Source organism: Geospiza fortis, unplaced genomic scaffold, assembly GCF_000277835.1.
Source record: "Geospiza fortis unplaced genomic scaffold, GeoFor_1.0 scaffold41, whole genome shotgun sequence".
NCBI lineage: Eukaryota > Metazoa > Chordata > Aves > Passeriformes > Thraupidae > Geospiza > Geospiza fortis.
The window spans coordinates 6323525-6344918 of record NW_005054299.1 but is presented as its reverse complement, the minus strand read 5'-3'; the positions used below and the strand labels follow the sequence as shown (position 1 = coordinate 6344918).

The window sequence follows — 21394 nt, the reverse complement described above, 5'->3', positions numbered from 1 at the left end:
GAGGTGTAACGAAGTGGCTGAATACACCAGGCATAAAAGTCATCTCTGGCACTGCACAGTGCACAGAAAAAGCCTCTCCTGCTCCTCTGTGACACACCTTTTGCTTCCTACTCTGCAGGGACTGTGGCTTTCTAAGGTACAATGCAAAAAGCCAAAATAAAATATGCTGCATCTCCACCTTCACCAGAAATTTGTTTTATTCTTTTCTTGTTCTTTTTTGGTAGCTCAAGATCAGTAAGAAAAATGGTAAATGGAGTTTTTGTAAAGATGGTATTAATATATCTTTATCCAATGAATAGGCACCACTATTCATTGCATGGATGCCATAAACATGCCATCCATATCTTACATTTTTCTAAGTCTGTACCCTCTCGTTTAATGTTACCTCAGGTTCACAGAAGGTTTTTCAGTTCAGAGAGATAAAGAATATTTCATTTATATTCCTTCACATACCATCAAGCCCGTTATGATGGCTGTAGTTTCTTTTCCCCAAAATACTTAATGAAGAGTGGTTGGAGGGTGCAAGCAGTCGTTTTGCACTTGGACTTTGAAGGCTTGGTGTTGACCTGATTACACTGGGTTTCACAGCAGGATGTATCTCTGTTTGAGACAAAAGAGAGAGAGAAATGATATCTACTTGATTTTAAGATAAGTAAAACAATCTATTCCACATATGAAATTTACTTTTGTTTTTCAGTGAAAAGAAAATTCCTTCTGCACTTGTGTGTTTACAAGACCTTGAACAACATGAGTCCTCCTACCCACAGGTCCTCCAAGTAAGAAAGATCTATTTCACTTTAGGTTACCCAAGCTCAATTCCATAGTGCAGATATGTAAGGATTTGAGGTTGAAGAGCTAATAAATACAAAACAGTCTGAAATGGTGTGTTCATATTTTCATACCCTTTTGAGATTTGTATTGAAGCTACACACCCACAGGTGTCAGCAAGCAAATAAAAGCATTTTACTGTAGTGAAACCACCTCAATACCTCAAGCTATTCAGTATTTTCTGTCACAATAACAAGCTTTAGGGGATCTTCCCACACACAAGTCACAAGGTGCAGGAGTCAGGGGGCCAGACACTGTAGGGCTCTGCAGCTAAAACTACCCCAAAACTGCTGTGGGAACACTTCCATACTTCCCCTTCCTGGGGAGCTTCAAAGATCCCAGAGCATCTGTTTCATGGAGCAAGATTATTTTGGAGAAAAAGAATAAAGAGGGTAAGAGGCAGCACAGCACATGTGGCCAGCACATTTCAGGGCAGCACCTGCTGTGTTTGCCAGGAGCTGACACAGCTGCATGGAAATTTCTATATTCTGCCAGATAAAAGTGGCAAAAGGAAGCCACAGCTGAGTCTGCTGGTCCCTCACCAGTAGTTTGCTGAACCAATTAATTAATTCCCATCACACATTTGGGTTCAAAATGCCACAACCCAGCCTTGGGAAGAGCCAGGCTTGTGTGGGAAGTCAGCTGCCCGGGGCAGGTCCTGTCCCTGTGTCACAGCGCAGGGCACCAGCTGCCAGCACTGTGCAGGGTATGAGGCACCTGCAGCCCAATTACAGCAGCCCTCTGATGAGCCCAGGAGGCAGAAGAGGCTGAGAAGGTGAGGGCAGAGGGGCTGGGAGTCAGACCAGCAGAGTCAGCTGCCCAAGGTAGGTGGGATCAGAACACAAAAATTGAGTACTTTCCCATTTGCAGCCCAGGTTTACACCTCCTGAAAAGTGCTTCTTTCTGCTTATAAAGTGATTTTTTTCTGTTTATAAAATGGAGCACAGAAGCTGGGAAGACGCAAAATCTACAGAGAGGCCAAGTATCCAAGGAGGAGCCCCTCCAGCCTCTGCCATCCATGGCCATCATTCAGGAGAAAGAGAAACCACTGCAAAAAGTCAAAGCCCACTGCAATAGCATGTTTCTCCTCCTTCTGGAATGCCCAAATCTGATACCCAAATGCTTCCCTGCCCTGTCTGGAGCTCTCAGCCTCATGGCCTTGGCCAGGCTGTACTGGAACAGCGTGCCAGGAGGAGACAACACCAACAATTTTCACACAGGAAAAGACTTTGCTTAATTGTTCTCCACTGCTTTGGCCGGTGCTTGCAATCTGCAAGCATGAACACCCTCCCACAAGAAGCCTGAAGAGGGCCAGTATGAAACAGTAGGGCAGAGGGTATGAAACAGTAGAGCAGAGAAATACACAGAGAACAGCAGAGCAGGAAGGCACAGGTAACCAGTCACTTCAGGGCAGAGCTGTAGATTTGATGGCACCAAATTCCCCACCACTTAATTAGATGAGAGCTTTTTACAGCCATTTAATGCAGAATTCATCTGCTTTTCACACAGAAAAGATTTCATGGCATGTCCTGTTTTTCTTGTTGTGGGGAACAAGCGTCTCATACTTTGCTTTTTTTACTAAAATGGGAACAGAGGCATGCTTAATGTTATGAACACCACTGATTGCTAAGGCAAAACTCTAAACTGAAATAGATACACTTGCGCTGCTTGCTGAAGGTAATTGGAATTTGCATTCTAAAATGTTCATTTAGCAATCTTTTCCAGTTTTCTGAAGGAAATGGTAGATTTCCAGGGCTAACAACACTAAAATCTTATTTTATTTGCCAAAGAGCTCCAGCAGCAACCACAGTAATCCCAGCAGTTGCATCAACATATGAGAACTCCACCTCCTTTCATCTGCAACCTACAGGAGAAACGATTTCATATTTTCAGGGTGAGCAAACAGTTGAGGAAGGAAACATTTCCTTCCTTCAACTTCTATTCAGTTCAGAAGTCACTAATCCTCCATTAGTTTACCATGAAGATTGTCTTTTCTCTTTCTGCAGTAGAGGAAGGTAGCAAGACCAAGTTCTACATTTAAGTTCTAGAAAGAAACTCAGTTGAACAGCCAGGATCATTTCCCAATGGACTGAGTCCTTCCTGCACAGACCTTTACATCTTAGTTCACTCCTCCTCTACATACAGACTTGCTTCAAATATTTTCATGCTTTATAACCAGCACTTTATAACCAGCTGCCTCGTCACACCCAAGCAGAGTAACGAGGCATTTCAGCGGTTTTGCTTATTATCCCTTCATACAATCTTATTATGGAATAATAGTAATCAAAATCTTTTAATTCCTGCTATTCTTAACCTTGTTCTATTGCATAGCACTTCACTGAAAATCTTTTAGCCAGCTGCACTTGTTCTAACTCAGAGAACTGACTGTAGCATTCAAATTATCTCACGACCAGTAGCAAATAACCAGTCAGCCACATTCTGAAATAATAAATAGGAGTAAGAGATAATGTTTCAAAAACATAGTAGGAACCCATTTTATAGGACCAGATTATAGGAACCCATTTTATTCAGTCTTAAGCAAGTAAATAACAACAACATTAAAAAGTTTTCCTTGTTCCACTATGTCAGGGTAAAAAAATAAAAACCCAAAGTAAACAAAGAGAAGCTGAAGTCTTCTACCAAATCACCTCGACAAATATCCTGGATTCCAGAGGGGCTTAGGCAGCTGCACGTTTCTCTCACCTCATCTCCTCAACATGTATCCCAGCTGGAGTGTTAGCCTGGTTTCCTCATAACTGAGATAATATAGGACATTTAATTAGCCAGGGGTTCACCACAGCAGCTTTGTTTCAGGAAGCACAGTGATGACTGATGAGATTGAGGGGATTAGCCCCAGCTCTTGAGAGGACAAGGCCTAATTTTAATGCTTGTCCTACCTCACCAGTGGAAGCTGCAGCCAGGATGCAGAACAAGGGTAAAGGGATGTGATGACCCAGGATGTGCAGGGCACTGAAATCCTCCCTGCCTTACCAGAAAGCTTGAAAACAGTAGTGTCCTGACACATTGTTAATCGTATGCCAATAAATTTCTGTGAGAATGGCACAGCATGAATCTTAAAAAGAAAACAAGCGCCTCCTATATAAGTTATGACATGATATATAATAATAATTTTTATGAGAAAAATAGTGCAAGATTTACTTACTTACTGAAACTGCAAAAATCCCTAATAAACTAAAAAGATCACGAACAAACTAAACTAAAAAAGTTCACCAAGCTATGCAGCAAACAAAAAGCCATTTTCTAGCCATCACTATAAAGCTAATTCAGATGAATGCAATCAACTGCACTGGGTTCACTTCATATCCCCAGCACACACATTACTTACCTCAGCTGTAGTGAGACACTGTTACTTCCCATACAGTCAAATTCTAAGCAGACTCTACAGATACCTGGCATCTCTTAGCACTGTTAATCTTCTACCAGACCTTCATGTAAGTTCACAAAATGCTGCCTGACACTATTCATCCATTTACTCACATTAAACCTACAGACTTAGACTCCCAGAAGGGTCAAGACAACTCCTCAAAAGCTATATAACATGGCACTAAAAACATGTGGTGCCTTCTAAGTGTCCCCACGTTCCCATTTCCTCTTTATGCATAGACAGGTCAGCTGGATGAACCATCCCCTGTCCAGCTTTCCCCCTCACAACCACAACTCCACCAAGTCAACCAAAGTAATCCCTTCAACACACATAATACACACCAATAGAATGTCTGTAGGGAATTATCCCTGGCTTTTTTCTTAAACTCCAGGGCAGGAGAAATCAAAATTCAGTGAGAATGGCATTAATTCCTCATTACCCACATTCTTGAAGTTAGTATTTTGACAAAATTGATGTCCTGGAAGAACAGTTGTAACTACATTAATAGCTGATTTCTATTTCAGCAAAGCAAGAGACTGTTTACTTTGATCTAGTACAAAAAAAAAGAACCTCCTGGTGACTGATTATGAGCAAAACATCTAGACTAAGCTCTACACTCAGCTACAGAGCTCACTTCTGTAGAACGGGATTAATACACAGCAGAATTTTTCACTGCATTTCTGATCAACTGATTGATTTCTATCCTCATTTGAGGATTAACAGCCTCTGGGTTATCACAATTCTTATATGACTGTGCAAATATTTAACAGTCACTGATGGCTCATTGCAAGGAATCACTATTACCAGAATTTTTCCTCTCCCCATTTACGTATGGGTTCATGTCCTCTTGGTTGTGAACTCATTACACATTTCATTCCACCTTTTAAACTTAGGTCATCAAATTACAAGGTATACATCTCAGTGTGGCTGAGGTCCCCTGCTCTTAAGTAAAAAGTAGTCTTGCAAATGGATGCAAAGGCCACAGCAGAGCAACCCTGAGCATACTGAGAATCTCCCCTTTGAGCAGTTTTTTTTTTAGAGCCAGACTATTTTTCACATTCTAAATTACATCAGGTTTCACTCTGACACTTTAAACCAGTATCAGGAGGACTTCTGCCTATATCCTGAAAGTTCAACCATGCAGTTTTGCAACTCAAGTGGACCACCATTATTATTAATTTATTAATTTCAGAATTTTTTCACATCACCAAAAGCATAAATCTCTCCTTCTGTGCACACCAGGTTATGAAGCTTCAGTACACACTGAAAGTTTGTGTGGTTTGTTATTCTCCAGAGGCAGATACGCACCTAAATACCCAATGATACATGACAGTGGTTTCCTGGTGCTTTTTATCTTCAGAGGATTCCCAGCAAGTTCACAATGTCGATCTGCATCTGAGAATTTTAAAGAATAAAACTCAGTTTAAATATTTTACTATTACAAACAGATTTAGGACATACCAACCAGTCTCTGACTTGCATTTTCAACACAAGTTTCTTTTTTTCTTTTAGCCCACCTTTTAGATTCTCCTTTTTATCATCAATACTTCTAATCATGAATATTTAAAGGCAGGACATGTCCTCTTTCATGTAAGTGATGTTATGTTTTGGTTTTTTTTTCTTTTTAAGGAAACATAAGTTTCAATACCAGCTAGATTGTAGTTTTTGCTTACAAAGTCTTTCTGGAGATAGACAGCCAGGCAAATGGAACATAGATGAAAACATGAATACTAAAAAATGCAGTTTTGGCTATTAAAAATTATTTTCATTGAATTCTTTTTTGTTTTCTACACACTTCTCTGTCTCTAAATGGGGCAATACAGGGTCAAGGATTTAAAGCTGGGACTACTGATTTTTGTCGTACAACTCTTCATTGTAAACTTTGCATCAAAAATGCTCAGTTGTAACCAAGTATTACAGAGCTCAAAGGTCTCAAAGATTGGAACTTTCTGCTCAGTACATGAAAACTAGCAGTGCAGCAACTGCCTTAGATTTCCTGCTGCTACTGTGAATACACAAGCAGTGATTCCATCCACATTTCCCAAAAACAAAGTGTTAACATAAAGAGGTTCATGCTAAGACAATGCAGTCAGTCAACTTAAGGCAAAAATTCACAAGGCACCAGGTTTCAGTAAATAATTTCAAGACTACTGGAAATAGACCATCTCTTTTTTTCTTTTTAATTATTCAGAATGATTTGGTTTCCTGTCTTCCAAGAGCATATAAAAACCCCCATAGGGAGCTGGCAGTATCCCTAGAATACAAGTATTCTGGTCTGGACAAAACTGCATTCATACAGTGATTATATAGATTGGGAGGTCTCTCAAATGGAATAACTTCCCACAAATACCTACCTACAAGTTTTACAGAAGGGACACATTATACATAGATTATAATTGCAACTCCTCCCTGTGTTTCACCAAACTCTTCCTTTGCTTCATTCCAGCACATGAGACAGAGTAAACAGTAACAGGAAGAGGATAAGACACCATGTAAAGAATTTACAATCCCTTTATCAAATCTAATCTAGATCTGTGCAAAAATCACGAAGATTGTGAATGCACAGCAATGACTGGATTAAGTATTTCAGATGTTCAAGATGTTTTCAGTGCAGGAGACAAAGCACAACTTACTTTCATAGACGAAGGAACCTACCTAAAATTCTGGAAATACTAATGGGTTTCAAAGGTTCCAGAGCCCTAATGCTGAGTACATGAAGTACTTTGTTACTTTTTCTTAATCACAACACATGCTGTGCTCAGGAAAAAGACCCAAAAGGCCTGGTGCCTGGAATATTTTTAATATTGCAAAACACCTGAAATTATTTAAGTGGTGGAGCAGAATGATGTGTCTCCACTGACTCCCTCAGTAAAATAAGCAGAGGTTATATAGTATTTTATAGCTACTTTGAGAACAGCAAAGCATCACCTAAGAAGTAATTAGCGAGAAAATTTTCCATCTACGTGTCTTCACTATAAAAAAAGATATTGAATCATGTTGTGGTATTTATATGCTGACTGGGAATACATACTGCAAGGAGAGCACAATTTTCATGCTTGAGATAAAGCATGTTCATCAAACGTGATATTCCAAAGCACACCTATCTATTGAAACAGTAAAGTATGCTTAACAGCACAAACTTTGATCCACAATAAGGTGCTCCCATAAAAAGTATAATAAAGTTTATGATCTTTATGCAGAACACAGAGAAGAACATAGAAGTTGTATTGTACATCATTCTCAAGTGTAAAGCCACAGAATTAAATTTGGGTAGGAAGTTACCAAAACTCCCAAAATTTAAAGCAAGTCCTAAAATCAAATATGATCTTTTATATGAGCAATAAAAATTGTAGTAAGACCAGTGAAATAGTGGAAGCTATGAGAAAAAACACATTTATAACAAGAAGGAATCTGATTTTTTAGTATATTTTTCAAACATAGCAAAAGCAAAAAGTGTGCTGGTGTCTGTAGCAATAGATTATGAAGGTGTGAGGAAAATACACAAGAAAATAAAGGCACAGCAGAAAAGCCAAAAGCGTTTTTTGTATCACTGTTCATTGCAGAAGCACTTAAAGAAGCTCACTTCCAAAATACTTTTACAAGGAAAGTATGAGAACTGTGTCACATTGAAGTGTCCACAAGAAATATTTCAAAACAAACTGGTTAATCAGTAGAACCAAGTTACCAGGACCAGGTGGAATTAATCCAAACTGCTGAGCAGACATGCTGCTGGTGTTTAACGAATGCTTAAATATTCCTGGTTGAAGAGAACAAAACCAGGGCAAATGTGATAACATTCTCCATTAAGTAGGTCTGCAGAGTGGCAGAAGGTTGCATTATTAATAGAGGCACATGGTTAAATTTGGAAACATCAAAGGAGCCAACAAAGACCTTGGAAGGGAAGGCAGGTTGGGCGTGTTCTCATGACTGGGTGGTGTCCTTGCAGCAGGAAGGACGCGCAATGGCACGCTGGGCCTCATGCGCCCGGCAGGGCTGGGAGGAGGTCACCTCTCCCCTCAGTCCATGGCAAACACAGCCAGAGCCTGTGACCAGCTCTGGGGTCCCCACCAGGAAGAGATACAGGCACAAGGAGCAGGGCCAGCTGAAGGATTGGGTGTTTGAGGGCAGCACATCCAGGGCCTGCGGGAACTGCTCTGGGCAGCCCTGAGAGGGAAGGACAAGGGGACACCTGGCTGGCACCTGCAGCCTGCCAGCACAGAGCACAGGGACACTGAGCCAGACCCTGCTCAGAGGAACACAGGGACAGCACAGAACACTGCTCCTGTCTGTGGCAGCAGCCAGGCTGGGAGACAGGAGATTGTTGGGTACAAGGATAAGATTATTTACTCTGAGGTTGATCAAACACTGGAGCAGGTGCACAGAGAAGTCATGCAGTCTCCATCTGTGGAGATACAAAAAGCTCATCTGGCCTAAAGGCCCATGACCACATGAACCTTCTGCAAGAGGTGGGATCAGAGACCACAAGGGTCCTTTCCTATTTACATGTCCTATAAACCAGTAAGTGCCAGTCTCATAAGCCTGCCAGGATCCTCTGAGGGGACCATGACCTGCCCACGTGCAGCTGATCCAGCATCGAATTTGGCACTTCAGAGAGTTTTTACCAAACTGGGTCACCAAAGACCTCTGTAGTCCAGCTGTCACAGGGTAAAAGGGGCTTTTTCAGGAACTAAAACCTTATTAAAATTAATTGTCTATGTAATCCCCAAATGATCTGTGCTGTTCAACATATAAAAGGCCAGCAAAAGAGGTGATTAATGAGTTAAAATTTCCTGATAAGAAATTCCTAAGCATAATCAAAGCTAAAACTGATAGCAAAGGACAGGAGTAGCATCAAGCAATGCACGTCAATGAATTCTGAATGGGTAGAATCATCATAATATATAGATATAATGATAGCTCCTACACCATCACAAGGCAGAAAAGTATTCATGAAGTCAGAATCAACAGCTTTCTAAAAATATCTAGACAATACTAAAAAGAAATCAAAATCAGAATGTTAGAAAACATGATGATAGGAAAATAGAAAACACGGCTTTCTAAAATTATGGGAAATCTGTATCTTGAAGTACACATAATATGGGGCACCACAACCCTAAAGAGGATACAGCACAACCAGAAAAATTCTAGGAAACAACATTACAAACCAGAGTGTGAAACATATTTTTATGAAGCTTTAAAGCTGCCAAGCATGATGACTGATGTGGGCATTACAGAGGTGAATGAAATCAGTAATGCCAAGAAGATGATAACAAATGAGTCTGTGCTTGAAAGTATTTTCTAATTATTTCCTTTTCAAAAAACTATATTTGTAGGTCTCTTAAGCTTAGAGAGACTCTCATTAGCAAGTTATTTCTCTTTGACATTCCATCATATCTCTGTGAAAATGCAGATCTAATGAATGTACTGCATTCCCTGAATTTTATTCTTACAAACTTTGGGAAAAAATATTATGCTTTATAAATTATTTTACTGGCTATTAAAATCTGGCACAAATTGTATTCAAAGATAACAACAGAGAAGATATTTTCATCCTAGATACAACTAAAAGCTCTTCCATAGCTATCAAAATCAAGGATGAAAACATAGTTTGTGAACCAATACCCATAAATGTTACTCAATTCAAATGAATGGGTAGCTTTATAGCAGTAAAATACAAACTTTATGCTTACAAAGACAAATCAGTAACATTTTGCATATTCTACTGTTTTCACTTGTCTTTGTTGTACCAAACTAGATCACTAACAAGCACTATGTACCATATTTGTTAATAAATCTGAGGATTAAAATGTATAACAAATTTTCATCGTGATCAGTACACCCATTTCCAGATAACTATACATATATTATACAGATAATATATTACCATGCACTGAAAACATTTTGACAATCATATCTACACAGACAGCATATAGTTATTCAGATCTAAATTACTATAATTAATTTATATAGTTATAGTGATAAAGCTATATCCAAGCAATGAAAAAAAAAAAAAAAGTCTCTCAAAAGTCTCTGTGTGCTGAAGCAATAATGTTTACAGACACATGGCTCCCTGCCAGGCATTTATCAACCTGCCTGTGAGCTGCAAACAGATCCAGTCTCGTCAGTGACTGCTGAGAAGAATGCTCACTTTGCTTTTTCTCTAATTAAGAGACCTTCCCCAGACAGGATGGTCTCGCTTAACTTTCTAAAAAAAACCCATGCAATATATTCAAACTAAAAAAGGAGGTAGTGCATGAGCTTTAGACCACAACAATTTCATCTCACCAAAGCAGTTCGCCAATTCTAATTAGTCCTGGAAAAACCATCAGACAAGTTTATTGTCACCAACCACAGTGAGTCTATTAAGTTCAGACAGAACAAAGTTTGAGCTTTCCATGATGAGCTGTGCTCCTAGCAGGAGGTGCTGTGCCTTCTCAACCTCCTGGTGGCCATCCCGAGATTGAACTGGGATGTAAATCCATCCTCTCCACTACCTCCTGCTGGCATCTGAGCAGGGGTCGTGCCACAGGCTTCATTAATGAGGAAAATCTAATTCTCTGTACTATCTGAAGGAATAAAGAACACAGAATAGGACCTCGTTTTCTGCCAGTGGATGTAATGGGCTGAGGGAGAGGATGTGGGTGGATGTTCAATAAGAGAAAATATTCTGTCAAAACCTGGTTTTCTGGGCCTTATCATTCCCAGAAGCTTCCATCCTCCTCCAAGACATGAGAAGTACCTGCAGATGAATTCAGGTACACAGGTGGAATGCAAAAACCAATTTATTTTATGACTGAGCTGTGACACGCTTGTTCAGACAGCCTTTCTCAGATCTGGGAATCAGTTTCATTTACAACCTGGCACTTCAACAAATTGCACAAGACTAAGCGGGCATAAAACCTGGTATGCAGCTGGGATAAGTGCCCCACCAATCCTCTGCCTTCAGATTTTATGGTTTCTGAGTGTTGTTATGGTGCCTAATGCAATATAGCTGGGAAATGCAGTTACATTTTCAAGAACTGGTTTGGCACACACAGAGTCAGGTGAGTCTGACAAAGCATCTAAGCAGCCATTAGATTCAAGTTTCAGCACATCAACATGGAACACAAATTCCAAATCAGTTCTTGTGCCTTGTAACCATCTCATGCCACATCACATCATGGATGACCTGGTACCCTGGCCAGGTTATTAGTTAAGCACGACTGTAATATTTCTAACACCAACACAGATACTCATTCAGTACTGTAATTATTCAGTGGATCCAGCATAGGAAATCATTACTGCTAATTAAGGACCTTGTTTAAAAATTCAAAAATCAAAAAATTCAAGATAACCTTAGAAAAGGATTCAGAACATCCACAGAAAAAGACAGACTATTTAGTTATAACATTAAAATCTATAGAGTGCTCTGAGAACAGGTCACCAGATGACAGTACAGGAATAAAACTACAAAATATTCTTTTTCGCCTTTACTAGAGCAAGAATATGACAAGGACAATGCAGGTAAAATCACTGTAATGATTCTACAGAAAGAGATTGCCAGAAACAGAACAAGGATTGTGGATATGTGTGTCCACATGAAGAAATGTGACTTAAATTATTTGAGGTGTAATTTGGTTTCCACTGTTAGAAAACTATTTTAATGCTGTGTTCAAAACCATTAACAATTGTGACTCTTTTTCTACAACCTATATTAGGTCTAATCAGAAAGCATCAGAATTCAAAGAGACAAAATCACAAGGTCCAAAATTTGCTTAAGCAAAAAGAATCATGAAAGACAGACACCATAGGTGAAAAAAGAAAAGTCTTTCTATTCTTGCTGTTAATCTCATGTAGAACTCTTTCACTCAGAGCAAAGAGAAAACACTCCCAGCACTGCCAGTTGAAGCAAGAATTACTATTTCCCACTGAAAAGCTCAGCTTTTCACTCCTCTCTTTAAAGGTTGAACACATGTTCTAAACAGTTGGATAAAATCTTTTCTTCTGTTTTTCTTCACCTTCAACAAAAGTTTCATCTTTTCAATATATTTTACTGCAGTGAGTGAGAAGAAACACAGATATGGATATAAAGATATGAGGTTCAAGTGAACTTCTGAATTTTCCTCCATGATTCAGCAAAAAAACAAATTTAAAAGTTCAATACCTTTCTCTCAGAAAGTAACCTTTATTTTGGATTGAGGATTAAAAATATCATCTTAATCCATCTTTAGACATACTTCTTCCATGAAGAACAACTCATTTTATTCTCACAGTTGACATACGGTTTCCTGAAATCTGAAAGTTGTTCCTGACTTGCATAGATTTAAAAGAAGAAAATGGCCAAAATAACTAAAAAAATTAGACAAGAACAATTAACAGAAATATTCGGCAAATTTTGGAGTACTGCAAAAGTAGGTGAAAAGTTTGTATATGCATAATGGCTGGTCTTGAAGTACATAAAGGGAAAACAATTACTCAAAATCAGATTTTAAGCCTCTGTGGAGTAAATTTTTATAAACAGTGCAGACATCATCTGCATCCCAGATAAGTATGCTGGGAAAACATTCAGTGTTAATCTAATAAAGATGCTTATAAACCCTACATCTAATGATCTTAAAAGTTCTCTTCAATTCTAATACAATTGACAGTACAATGAACCAGCATGCCTCATCCTGGAATACCAAGCATCTGCTCCAAGAACTGTATCTATGGAAGACTGGGAATCATAGCCAGACAGTGTGAACAGTAAAACAACGTGCCTGGCGCAGATAAAAAAGCTGTTGAAATATTCAGTGACTTTGCAGAAGAATTTACACACGTATGCAGGTGAAGAGACTTACTGTTGCTATCTACAAAAACTAATAGCTTTTGTCATACTACTAGAAATTCATCAGGTCTTTACATTTTGGCTATAAAAAGAACAAGTGTAATACAGAATTTTATTTAGAATTAAAATTTAAAACTGGAACAGAAAAAAACAAAATGATGCAACTATGATGAAAAAACATGGCTATCACCACCATCTGATTGTCATAATGACAAAGGACTGTATTGCACACCACATTTAAATTATTATGAAACCCCAGCTCCTGATTCTTTGACCAATCCCACTGAAAAAAAAGTACAATGTGTACAGATCTATAGGTTCTGCTCAGCAAATGATTAAAAAAACCACAACAGAAAAGCACGCTTCTTTCATGCTGCCTAGTAGGAAGAATGTATGTTGTGGCACTGATTTTCCCCTCCTGCCCCCCATTTTTGTTAATGTCAATTTTTGAAAGTGAATGAGGTAATAGTTTTTAATTAATTTGAAATGTTCCCACAGTTTAAGACCTGTTCAAGGCAACCAATGTGTCGGCAGATGCTGGACAAATGAAAAAAATAAAAATGAAAAGCAAAAGCGTATAGACAAGAAATGTTTATTGAAAAAGAAAATAAAATTAAAAGACAAAAATGGGTGGGAAGCACAGCACACAGAACTAAGAATTAAAAAAACATCTTACATTCTGCCTTAATGGCAGCACAGTTAATAGGGACAAAGGGACGTCGCGCTGCCTGCCGCAGCCGGAGGGTATTTTTGCAGACCTGCCGGGCCAGTTTTGTCCAACAGGTGGTGTGCAGAAAGAAAGCCTGCCGCGTTTTCACCGCCGACTTGGGGCTGCCCGTGTTCCGCACCGGGGTGCCCTGCGTGGCCTGCCGCGACAGGTGCGTTCGGACATGCGGCTCCTGCGGGACAGAACACGGACAGCGTCACACACAGCTCAGTCACGGCACCCAAACAGCCCCAGAAGTCAAGATAGCCTCGGAAAGGGAGCCGGGACATCCACAGAAAAAGACAGACTATTTAGTTATAGCATTCAAATCTACAGAGTGCACTGGGAACAGGTCACTACACGGTAGTACAAGGAATAAAACTAGAAAACATTTTTTTCTTTTTGCCTTTACTAGAGCAAGAATATGACAATGACAATGGAGGTAAGATCACTGTAATGATTCCACAGAAAAATATTGCCAGAAACAGAACATGGACTGTGGATACGTGCATGTATATGAAGAAATGTGACTTAAATTAGTTGAGGTATAATTAGGTTTCCACTATTGGAACATTATTTTAATGCTGTGTTCAAAGACCATCAACAATTGTGACTTTTTTTTCTTCAACCTATGTTAGGTCAAATCAGGAAGCATCAGAATTCAAAGAGACAAAATCACAAGGTCCAAAATTTGCTTAAGCAAAAAGAACGTAGTGTCTGTGAAAGACAGATACTTCTTGCTTCCCTCTGTAGTGTCTGTGAAAGACAGATACTACAGGGGGAAAAAAAAAAGTTTTTCTACTCTTTCCATTAATCTGATGTAGAACTCACGGGAATATGTGAATAACATGTCTAAGCACTTTACAAAAAACAGGCCAGTGCAGGAAGCCACAGAGCAGACAACTCTACTGAAAACAGGTATATAATGCCATCCTAAATGAGACATTGTATAGTAGATTTAACATTTCAGAGATAACACACCATTTGACAAACAAAATGACACTTGTACATTCAAAATGCAGGAAGCACATGCTTGTTTATACAAGAAGTGGTCAAGTAAAGATATGGCAAGGCCTGAGCACTGTACAGTTCTACTTAACAGAGAAAAAGGATTAATAAATTGAGTTTTGTAATACCAAAGTTGAACACATACATGAAAACCATTCCATTAAATAATCAAATCACAGCAGTCTTGTGAAAGCACCATGTTTTGTTTTAGGAAAGTTTGCCTACACAATCCTACCTCTGTAGGTTGGCTGGAAGACAGTTTATCTTCATCTGTCTGTGTGGGCATTTTCAGGCCACCATATTTCTTCCAATAAATCCAGCAAGATGCACACAACCTACATTGCATATTAGGAGGGCCCCAAGAATACCATTGGTGAGACTGCGGAGCTAAGGAGGAGAAAGCAGCAGAGGTGAACTAGTGTAAGCTACATTCACTGCAATCAATCCAAAGGCTGTAATAGATGATTATATACAGCCATAACACATGGCAATAGCAGAGCATTGTATGGATAAATATGTAATGGATAAATATTTGACACAGAAAGTAAAAACTTGAATTGTTTGTTGCTTCATTTTTTTACAAAAGTACCAGAGAGGTGAACTCCAAATGGAAATTCTGGAAATGCTTCTAAAATTAATTTCCAAACAGGGACTTTGTATTGCTGAGATTTTCTCCCAGAGGACTACCAGAAAAAAAAACAAACACACTATTTCTAATCTCACCCTGGAAGACAGGCTAATTAAGTTGGATTTTATATCTCTTCTCATATGACCTCTGTTGAGGGTTACTAGTCCAAGAACTCTAACAAAAATTATCACACAAAATACTAGAAAGAAGCAATAGTCCTCCCCATCTTCCCCTACAACAAGAGAGGGGATAAAATATTCCAAAACCATTCAAAGAAAAAAAATTAAAACTCAAAAACCCTGCAGCCTTCAAGAAAAATCAAAAATAAATTTGAATCTAGCTTTGTGAAGGTAAAGGAATAATAGATCAATGCCACCATTTTACACTACTTAATCTTTCTGTACTTTATGAATTGTTTAAAAATAAATCAAAGAAATTTGAATGCTTTAATTAATATACTGAAGGCAGATCTAACTTTAAAGATATTTCTACCATAAGAGCAATTGCAAATTATCCTCTGTCATATCCTAACAAAATTACATACCTTTTTTTTTGAACAGCACATATTAAGATTCACCCACACTCAAGTCATTAAAAATATATTTACTTACTATAGCAGCTTTCACAAGCCCGACCTATAACTGTGGCTTGTGCCTGGTAAGAAGCTCCCATTGCTCCATTGACTGCAGCAGGTTTCCCATTGTTGCTGGATATTTGATTGGGATTTGGTTTATTGCTTTAAATAAGTTTTTTTTAAAGGTTGCAAAAAAAAAGAAAAAAAAAAGTGGTTTTATTAACTGGTTAGTCAACAGGAAGACAAACAATCTAATTCTGGAAATCTGATGTGTGCAGACAACATCTATAAAATCTTCTCTAAACAACAAGAGTAATTTTTGTACTTCTCTATTATTTTCAGCATTGTCAGACACTAGCTATGTTAGGAGCTGCTCTGACACTCCAATTTGCAGCTTTTACTGCATTCACATGGTCTAAGCTACTTGGAAAGCTCATAAAAGACCAACTCTCAGAGGTCAAAGCATGAACAAAAGTCTGACACAGCATGGAATTTAAGAAGGTGGTTCTAGTCAACAGGTAAGGTTTGTGAGTTGAGGATGAACTTTGAGTGAAGTATAACAAGAGGAGCAACAGTGCCTGTAATACTACAAGGTTTTTGAGCCCAGGAAAGGGTCAAACAGCCTCCTGTCTGTAAAAGGAGTACACACAGTAACATAAATGTCTTATAACCACAGCAAAACTCACCCATATATCAGGTTGTTCTGTCTCAGTTCTTTTCTAAATGACTTCCTCTCTGAGAAGGCTAACTGTTTTTTGGATATTTCTGTTTGGCTTTTTAATATTATTGTACCATATCATTCTCATAATTATTCTAACTTCTAATACTTTAGTGAAGTAGGACTTTACAGGTCAATTAATTCAGAGAGCATTAATATAACGCCTCACTAGATTAAGTGCAATATTTCCAGAGTTTCAACTTGGTGAGTCTTAATTACCCTCAATACAATGCAAGGATGGATACATTGATTCCTAAGATAATTATTTGTCATTTTAGGCAGCATAAAATATATTAAAGAAATGTTAAAATTATAATTTAAGAAACCTTTGCTATATCAAGTGTCTATTTCAAATGCCAATAACCCTGTCTCTTGCCTTTTCCTTTTTCACTGTATCAGCAAGAGACAATTTTATAATTTCCACATATTCTTTATCCTGGGCTCAAGGTACAGGAGAAGAGCTTGAAAGACAATTAAATCTTCCACATTATGATCTGTTGCTTAGTTACCTTTCAGAAATGCCATGAATTGAAAGGGACTCTCTGGAATTAAGGACAGAACCTTGCAATTACAGGAAATACCTAATGATCAAGTTCAAAAAGGTACTCGGCTCTGAGAATCAATTCTACTCAGATTTCAAATGCAGTAAATGAGTCTTGAAGCAGAGCATTTAGCAATCCCATGACCACCACAGATACCAAAGCCTTGAGAAGCCCTACCATCCTCCTACTGTTGACTAGAGATTTTGTCTTGAAATAGAGGCAAAAGACAGGCAGTAAGATAAAAATGCAAAAATCCCACCTTTTGAAACACATTTTGTCATCCAATACAGCTGGTCCCTACTATGAACTTATTGAAAATCCATAATTGAATTTTCATAATTGGACCAAGGAAATTAAATTGAAAAAGCATAATGTAAAGTCTGAGCACCTCATGGTTTTCCTAAAGCAGCCACTCATCTGAGAAGGTTAGGGAACACTCATACTAGAGTTTTTAGCTTTTTTTAAACAGTGTGACTTCTTAGAGATGTGAGCTTCAAAACTCACCAAATTTGTTCTAAGATTAAAATAAATGTAACAGTCTGCTGCTTTCATTGTTACATCTGTTTAAGAGAGAAAAGCCAGTATGAAATATGGAAATGAAACTCTATTGTATGTAATTTATACAAGCCATCAAAAATCTTTGTGAAGTACTTCCTTTGTTATTACATTCTTCTGTTATACAAACACAACAATGGGAAGTTCATATATAAGTAAACTGAATATACTCACAGAAAGCTTAGAAAACAGTGATTTGGAATCCTTTCTCTTGTCATAATATTGAGGAAATTATGACTATGTAGGAAGGATTTTATCTTTTTTCTACAAACCACATGTTAACAGAGGCGGATATAGCATCCAGTTTAAATGTAAAATACAGATCAAAAACCCCTCAGAAGAAAACAAGATTGCATTAGTAGCACGTGGTCAAAGATAGAGGATCTGGGGCTGTGTGCTACCTTTAATTTAGAACCAGAACATCTCTTGTCTCTAGATGCAGAACAGATTTTATCAGCCAGATAAAACTGTAATGGAAAATCATCTCATTTTATTTTATGTAACTACGTTAACAACTGCTTCTACTTTGAAATATTGCATTTACAAAAATATGAAGTGTTGTGCTACAGGGATTTGGGAGAGATTGTTTTGCAAAAACTGCTTTTTGAATTAATAGGCTCTTCTTGCATGTGAACAGACGACAGGTAGCAATTGATCAGTCTTTGTAAAACTTCTTATTCCAGACAAAAAGATTGCAGGTCAAAAACCAAGATCAGTAAAGTAAGAAAGTTTCATTTAAAACAAGAGTTTCTGGCATTTTCGGATTATATCTCTGAATATAATAAATCCTGTAAAAGTAACCATTAGAGAGATGACTAGGAAAATAGCATGTATGTAATTGCATGTTACTGTTTCAATTTTACCTGTATATTATTCAAAAAATGAGTTTGTTGTTATACTCACTAGGTGGGGATGTATACTTGTTTCAATTTACTTTCTGCTTCAGCTGCTTTCAGACGTTTCTAGTTGAAAAATTAACACAATAAAATATTTTATTACATTAAGGTATGACATTTCATAAAACTGCACACAATACATATTTAAATTATTTCTATTTTGTGATTTCAGAAGAGCTTCCAAAACAAGCATAGAAATCTACAGAATGAAAATCATTAACAACAAGCCCTTGATTTTTAGTATTATTTTGAATTCATAATGTGCTGTCTTTCCCAGTAAAACTCACAGGCCTCACATATGACAACAAAACTGTAAAAATGACAATGACAGCTTACATAAATCATCTATATAAACACGTATGACGCTGTGACTACCCCTCATTGCAGAATTAAGTAGAAATTAAATGAATGAAATTGTGTTTCTCATCAGTCATGTAACAAAACTTCTTGGCTGCTTTGTCCAGACTGAGGCTGAGCTTTTATAACACAGTACTAGTAACAAAGTCCACTGAGTCATAAATAACTAAACACTCTACTAGCATTAAATGCCATCAAAACTGTGGCTCAGGAACATCACAGTAACAGAACAGCTATACTACTGTCAAGATAGTCTATGAATTTACTAAATCATTACTTTCTTCATACTTGCAACAAATGCAAACCATCTTGCATTTCCATCATGTTGAGAAGTTTCAGTAATTGCCATACATTATACAATAACTAAGACAACAATTTTTTCAGCACTGGCACAAGAAATACAGAGTTCAGATGTCCGCAGGTTTTCCAAAACATCTGTATGTAAAAGATGAAGAAAAAGCTTTATTTCCCTGTACTTTTTGTATTCAAGACATTACTTCTGTTCACTTGAGAGAAAAAAAGGAAAAGCAACAGAGAAAAGGATTTGAATCATGGTCAATTTCATTACAGAGGATGAAAAAAAGGAGGGGACACATTTATAGCCAGCAATAATAAATCAGTACTACCTGTCTTTATCAGGTGATTAAAATTCAGTCCTTCATTTCACCTGCAATCACCACTTCTCCTCACAGCTGTACTTTTATTTTTTGATATCCAACTTTTGCAAGGTTTATAATCCAGGAAAATATTTCCTACCTTGAGAAAACTACCATGAGATGACTCTGCTCTGAGTCCCTTGCCTGAGCCATGAGGTGAGTTACAAGGTAATCAACTTCACTGGCCCAGCAGTCTGACTAAACCTCCTGGTGTAAACTGCTGTTCTTCTCCATTCCATTAAGTTGCCTCTGTGTTGTCCATTTATAAAACTCTCACTTATAAAATTGCATCTTTAAGGAGTAATGTGTAACAAATAGACTTCTAATCACTCCATGCCACCGTTAATTAATTCCTGTGCAAGGAGAGCTCTTTTCCATTTATCTCCAAAACTGGTTTGTTTTTTTGTTTTTCCTTATAGCTTTTTGCTGTTCACAGATGCCCAATTGTTTGGAGCTACAGAAGTGAATACCATTGACACTGCTGGTACAGTTGCAATCTTTCCCTAGTGCCAGACTTGGCAACACTGCTCTACCCTCAGCAGGCCCACAGAAAAATACAAACACAATCTGCTCTGCCTGCTTGGGTCAGTTTTTACAAGAGCAAGGAGAAAGAACAGCAGCAGTACCATGCTCCAAGTCTCATAAACTGGTAGTTTTTAATCTGAAAACATTTCACAGCTCCCAGTGGTGAACTACCTCTGCTTAACAGCAGGACACAGGTTTTCCACAACTGTCTCTCATTCCTTTTCTTATTATATCCAACAATATAGAACTTGTTTGCAGCCTGACAGAAGCATGTGAAACTACCAGGCAATGGGTTACCACACATTCCTCAGAGCTTCCTAACAAACTCGTCCATTCTACAAAAATGAGTAAATCTCACTGCACACCTACCACGAGCAAAAGAGAAAATACAATAAAGGGCAAAAAAGGATTAAAGTAGCCCTGAAGCACTGTCAGAATGTAAAGGCATGTGTAGGAAGCTGTATTAAGCCCTGATGGCAGTGCCAATGAGAAGTGACTACATAGACATTGATTAAATTTCAGCATCCTTTTAGTACTGACATGGGGGTTGTAAGAAATGCAAATTAACAATTGCTTTTCTCCTTTATTTACTAAAGGGAATGATATACTCCCTTCTAAAAAAACAAATCATGCAATGGCATTTCCATATAAGCTATATTTTTATACACTAAAACTATGGCTAACATTGGTCTCTAAAAGCAACAGAACATGTCACAACTTGAATTCTCACTGATATACGAACTTCTAAGTACTGAGAGAGAGGATGCAGAATTAAAACTACCAATAGTTGCAGTTTCTGAGATTAAACCTCTGTCCATTGAAATCTAGAGACAGAACTGGTAAAAGCTGGAGGCTGAAACTGAAAATATTTAGACAAGAAACAAAGCTCCAGTTTGTAACAAATCCCTGGAGCAATGTAATAAATTACTGGAGCAATGTAACAAAGAGAGCTGATGCTTTACGTGGAAAAAAAATTTACATCTTAAACAGTATTTCAAACAGGTCTTCCAGACTGCATTGCAGGGGAGGTCAGACTATACTAACCCAGTTTTTCATGGGGTCTAATGCTAGCATTGAAAATGAATATTTGTGGGTTTTAAGAACTTTTGTTAAAAATATCAACTTACAAATATCCCAAGAACTGACCACTTTCCCAAATTAGTACTGTTCTCAACAGTGGAAATAAATAAATGAGAGGCAAAAGTATTAT

At 37.9% G+C, this 21394-nt stretch overlaps 1 protein-coding gene across 2 annotated transcripts in view; it reads right to left on the bottom strand.

Annotated features, from left to right (window-relative positions):
- MTA3 (metastasis associated 1 family member 3) overlaps positions 1-21394 on the bottom strand; it is a 140185-nt gene that overhangs the window by 39589 nt on the left and 79202 nt on the right. For both annotated transcript variants that reach the window (XM_031059739.1, XM_014308016.2), the window contains exons 11-16: positions 18654-18712; positions 15973-16097; positions 14969-15120; positions 13696-13918; positions 5522-5608; positions 454-600 (exon numbers count right to left, since the gene is read on the bottom strand). In XM_031059739.1, the coding sequence (XP_030915599.1) occupies positions 454-600; positions 5522-5608; positions 13696-13918; positions 14969-15120; positions 15973-16097; positions 18654-18712 (793 nt within the window). The remainder of the gene's footprint in view (positions 1-453; positions 601-5521; positions 5609-13695; positions 13919-14968; positions 15121-15972; positions 16098-18653; positions 18713-21394) is intronic.